This window comes from Oncorhynchus gorbuscha, linkage group LG03 (genome assembly GCF_021184085.1).
Source record: "Oncorhynchus gorbuscha isolate QuinsamMale2020 ecotype Even-year linkage group LG03, OgorEven_v1.0, whole genome shotgun sequence".
NCBI lineage: Eukaryota > Metazoa > Chordata > Actinopteri > Salmoniformes > Salmonidae > Oncorhynchus > Oncorhynchus gorbuscha.
The window spans coordinates 47,776,912-47,782,693 of NC_060175.1; the positions used below are offsets into that span (position 1 = coordinate 47,776,912).

The 5,782-nt window shown below is 43.5% G+C and overlaps 1 protein-coding gene across 1 annotated transcript; it reads left to right on the plus strand.

The window, feature by feature from the left end:
• The first annotated feature begins 3,131 nt into the window (after positions 1-3,131).
• LOC124017061 (alpha carbonic anhydrase 8-like) lies at positions 3,132-3,545 on the plus strand. The gene has a single exon (XM_046332443.1). The coding sequence runs from the start codon at positions 3,132-3,134 to the stop codon at positions 3,543-3,545; it is 414 nt and encodes a 137-aa protein (XP_046188399.1).
• Positions 3,546-5,782: the final 2,237 nt, after the last annotated feature.

A 5,782-nucleotide genomic window follows, 5' to 3' on the forward strand; every position in this document is an offset into this window, starting at 1 on the left:
ATATTGTCCTTCCATATACACCGGGTCTCTTGAATTGTGTGCAGTGATCCATTGTTCCCTGGCATAATTCCCAAGAGATGTCTTTCTGCTAACACTCTCCTCTAAGTTACTTACCATTGGATGTTGGATGTGCTCCTTGTCCAGCAGGTGAAATGGTTGTGGAGAGCAGCTGTCAGAGTCAGGTGTAATTGGAGCCTATTGCACCATTAGGCTGGGCCATTAGGCCTGTTATGATTGCTGTCTGTCTCCGACAGAGTTATAGAGCCACTGTCTACATTTGACCCAGAGCACCGCTCCCAACATGGCCACAGCACTGAGGCTTAATGACTTATCACAAATACACCTGTGACTCTCCGCCGACATTCTGGTAAGTCACATTTCTTCATGCAGTGTTTCATCAGTAATAGTCTAAAATCTTTACAGGGAATTTGAGTGTTCACAGGAGGGAAACACTTGAATATGTGTGTTTTTCTACCGAGGTGTGGGTGATATATTGGGGCTGGATTGTGGATTAGCTGGCTAGCAGGTAGCCGGGAGGTGAAGAGAGATGTGATAGTGTGATGATGATCACATTTCATGTCAATACTTTCATAAAGAAATAATCCTCCTCAAATCCAACTAGAACAATGCAGACAAAGAAGTCTGCATTGTTGATTCCAGCTTTAGGCCTACTGCTTGTCTTGTGGGCTACAGCATTGTTATCTTTATTGAACACCAGCGGACAGTTTTGTTTTGTTTTTTTTGCAACTTCTTATTCCACTATGGACCTAGAAGAAGCACATCAGCGCATGGTTTATGACTTGTGTCATTAAAATGCCCTGAGAAAGACTTTGGTGCCAGGAGTCGACAGGGGCAATGGATCACTGGTTATTATTTTCCCGGAGTTATAATCAAAATATTAATTGTGCCGCTCTGCGCCCCACAGTATCAATCCATCTGTGAGGAGCACATTAAATAAAGAAGAGGTTATACCTTGGAATCCACCCGCTAATGTTCTGAAGCATCATGCACACACATTTGTCTTCCCAAGCCGACAGCTTGTCCTATCAGTGAATTACTCTCTAGAGTTCAACAGTGCTTAAAGAACATTAATTCACTCATGGCCAGAGCTACCTATCAATTTTCAGGGATTCTAAATGGCCCCATATCATTATCAATGGTAGGGAGATTTTTTTCTCTCTCTCTCTCTCTCTCTCTGTTGGCAGGTTTTTTGTTTATGTGTGGGACTAAATATGTTAGCTCAGCATTTTTGGTGATGGATTAAAGTCCATACATACTCAAGAACCTGGACGCTGTCGTTTAACATTGCTGCCCGCCACTCCACGGAGGACTTCACTAGTCTATTATAAGAGGTAGTGGGTCACAGAGAGAACACACATTGTTCTTATATTAAACAGAGATCCACTCCTACAGGCTGACTTGGTTGGACCATTTGTTATTCTAAGGACTACGCCACCTCACAGGCAGACTGGGGAATTAGACTTGAATCTCTCTCCCCCTAATTTATTGTTGTATCCCTCTGAGCCTAGACCTCTCTTTTGCCCTCAGAACAGCCTCAATTTGTTGGGGCATGGACTCTACGAGGTGTCGAAAGCATTCCACAAAGATGCTGGCCCATGTTGACTCCAATGCTTCCCACAGTTGTGTCAAGTTGGCTGGATGTCCTTTAGGTGGTGGACCATTCTTGATGCACACAGGAAACTGTTGAGCGTGAAAAAACAACAACAGCGTTGCAGTTCTGGACACAAACTGGTGCGCCTGGCTCCTATACTCCCATACCCCGTTCAAAGGCACTTCAATCTTTTGTCTTGCCCTCTGAACGGCACACATACACAATCCATGTCGCAATTGTCTCAAGGCTTAACAATCCTTCTTTAACCTGTCTCCTCTCCTTCGTCTACAGCAGTGGTTACCAATCTTTTCTGAGTCAAGATCACTTTCTGAGTCAAAATGCAAGCCGAAGTCTAACACTCAGATTGTTTTTTATACAAGACTTAAAAAACATAAGCCTATGCAACATTAACCAATTAAAAACAGTACTGAAGCAATGTTTGTACAGTAAGTTACAGGCCTAATACATTATCTCTGCATATTGGCTATGCTTGAATTGCCCTGCTAATGTTGTTCTTCTGGGACAATTTTGAAATTATATTTCAACATTTAAAGTATATGACCACACTGGTAAAAGATAATTTGTTGTATTACTTGTGAGGCACAGCTGAGTGAGCAAAATAATTATGTTTTTTTTTACTGGACTGATGGCCTACATGGTCAGTCTGAGGGGAGGGAGCAGCAGTGAGGCTGCCTCTCACCAGACTCACCATCCCTCCTTCCTCCCTCCACTGAGAAAAGGGGACACAGTCTTCCGGCTGATAGTGAAACTTAAATCACACTGCATTACTTCTGCCTCATGCACCAATTCCTGTTGTTACTCTTATGACCAGGGAAAGTGAAATATTCCTTAACTTTAAAAAGACACAAGCAAATAAAATGATAACAACGAAAGCTTATTGGAATGCGCATTTTATGGCTTATAAAACTTTTGAACAAAGTCTTGACAGTGTGGAATAAAAACTTAAACATGAATTGTCTCGTAAAAATAGCAGCTCTTCGCTCTAGTTATGGTTTTAAACATTTTTAAATCTCACATTATCAACTTTGCTGTGCGTTCGAAGCTTCTTTTTACAGTCTATGGCGCAGACTGCTGGACTGCTGAATCAAAAGTGCCTACTGTCAATAGTGAGAAATTAATAAAAAGAGGAACGCAAGGCTTTATTGTTGGGTTTTTTGTGGAAATGTTTGGTGATCGACAAGGGTTGGCTTGGAGATTGACCACGGATCTAAACTGATTGAAGTGGCTTTAACAAGTGACATCTATAGGGGATCATAGCCTTCAACTGGATTCACCTGGTCAATCTATGTCATGGACGGAGCAGGTATCCCTAATGTTTCATAAACTCAGTCGATATCACCTTTTCATACGATTTTTGGGATGTTTTCCAAGTACATACCTGCTCTGCTAATTAATAAATTATGACAATATCTCTCCATAAGATTTGTACAATTCTAGACTTGAAGATCTGAGAATCAACAGCCCATAAAAGCACAGAAATATTTTGGAGATTAAAATTATGGTCTGTATTGTGAATGAGTCACCGTATAGTCGTAGTGCAGACAGACATAAGGTCCAGGTCCTGTTCCCAGAGAAGCCCCAGAGAAGCCCCAGAGAAGCCCCAGAGAAGCCCAAGAGAAGCCCCAGAGAAGCCCAAGAGAAGCCCCAGAGAAGCCCCAGAGAAGCCCCAGCGAAGCCCCAGAGAAGCCCCAGAGAAGCCCCAGAGAAGCCCCAGAGAAGCCCCAGCGAAGCCCCAGAGAAGCCCCAGAGAAGCCCCAGAGAAGCCCCAGCAAAGCCCCAGAGAAGCCCCAGAGAAGCCCCAGAGAAGCCCCAGCGAAGCCCCAGAGAAGCCCCAGAGAAGCCCCAGAGAAGCCCCAGCGAAGCCCCAGAGAAGCCCCAGAGAAGCGGCAGATACAGAGGGACCAAATGTTGACTGCATAAACATGAGGGGAGTATCTCTCTACAATGCATATCCTGGGTTGTTGTGGAGGGAAATGGACGGATCATTTTGTTGTATTAGAGAGACTCCAGAAGTCTATTTCCATTTAATTTAAGTCTTAGTTTAGGGAAGAATCGTGGACTGGCAGTGAAAGGTGTCAAATCTGCCCTTATCTACCCTCTGCACAGACAGTTCATCTCCCCACGCATTTACAGTGCAGCGAGGAGTCATTTACTGCCGAATCCGCCCATAACATTGGTACATTGTATGAAAAGAAATAGAGAGCAGACAAAGATTGTTTCTGTGTGGTGTACTTAGATCTAGAGACAGACAGTGTAACCTTCAAAGTGCAGAGGGCAAAAGGCAGTTCCTAACATTCCTCTTTATACTCTATTACAGGAAAGACAGATACAGTACAAGACTTAAAAGTGTGGAGCACTACCCACCACTAAATTATATAAATTGTGATGAGTAGGCTATAGATGCTCATCACAGTGGCACCTCTTGGCTTAGATGAAAACACTGGGAATGCGTAGGCTGCAAAGTTGAACGTTTCAGATAAGGTAAGCCATATGCAAAGGAAAATAACAGTTACCTGTACGTTTAAGCAAGCAGATGTCCGTACAAAAATAGAGAATGTTTAATTAAACTCAACTACATTGTTTTACGAGTCTAAGATGCTCTTGCCACCCAGCCCAGGGTGTCGACTGCCAGATGCACGCGTTTACTGAAACGGCATGCATTGGGTTGCAGAGTGCTCTATGTCAGTAATTACTTCTGCTGATCCCGTTTAACTCCGCACACACACACACATTTAATTGCCTGGAACACAAAAACACAAATCTAGTTAATCTGGTATAAAGGGATCTCCAGCAGAGAGAGGGGTAGAGCGCGATGGGAGCGAGGTGGCGCTTCATCTGCCCAGACAGGACATGACGGGTAGACTCCACAGCTTTCTCTGCAGGAGCCCAGATTAATACGGCTCTGATCCCTATCTTACATATGGCATCATCTGAGGGAGCGCCTCCACGCTTCTGTGTGTCTGTAGGGGGTAGGGATTCTCCCCCTCTCTCTCTCTCTCTCTCTCTCTCTCTCTCTCTCTCTCTCACTCTCTCCATCAATCATCTTCCTGCAGCTTTACTCTCTCTCTCTTTCTCTCTCTCTCGCTCGCTCACTCTCTCTCTCTCTCTCTCCCTCTTTCTCACTCTCTCCATCAACCATCTTCCTGCAGCTTTACTCTCTCTCCCTCTTTCTCACTCTCTCTCTCTCTCTCTCTCTCTCTCTCTCTCTCTCTCTCTCTCTCTCTCTCTCTCTCACTCTCTCTCTCTCTCTCTCTCTCTTTCTCACTCTCTCTCTCTCTCTATTTCTTCTTCTCTGTGTCAAAAGGATGGCAGTACTCTAATAACATTTAATATTTTTTACATTTGAGTCATTTAGCAGACACTGTTATCCAGAGCAACTTATATCATCATATATATTTTCATACAGGTCCCCCTTGGAAATCAAACCCACAACCCTGGCGTTGCAAGTGCCATGCTCTACCAACTGAGCTACATGGGACCCTCTATAACTCCCCCAGCTCTCTATTATTCTCTCTTTGTCCCTATGGCTTAGCTAGCCTCTCCGGTATCAAATCAATTATGAATCAACCTGCACAAAGCTTTTGTAAATGTATCCCAGTCAACAGTCAACATTTAGTATATCAATAGCCCATAGCACCATAGCATATCACCGTCTTGACATGCAGTCTTCATCGATATTTCAAAAGCTGATAAAAGTGTGTCATATCTGATGTTATCCGTGCTGCATGATGACATCGCTATCTTTTTCATGATCAAATCTAACAGCACAGGAAATGAGTTGAGGCATGAAAGAGACCGGTATACTGATAGTGATCATGTCAGCTTTTCATCTTCAATGTTGTATCAAAGATAATGCCATTACTTGAATTTCCAAGGTCAACATGGGTCCAGTTGCTTTAGTGCTGCTGTTGAACTCTATAATATGGTGTTTGGGTTCTTGAAACACATGTATCCATCTGTTCCTTGACAGACACTTTTCAGGTGCCACTTTAGATGATGTTTTGCAACAACCTGTAGAGTACACAATAATTACACACTGTAAGGAAGTACAGTGTAATTATGGACTATTTTTACAATGTGGCTGGTGGGACTACACATTGGGGTTTGTGATTGTGTTACCCCCCCCCCTCTCACACACACACACCCTAA

Bases quoted from the DNA above. Each gene is read 5' to 3' on its own strand.
- LOC124017061 (XM_046332443.1), top strand. From the start codon at position 3,132: ATGGTCTGTATTGTGAATGAGTCACCGTATAGTCGTAGTGCAGACAGA.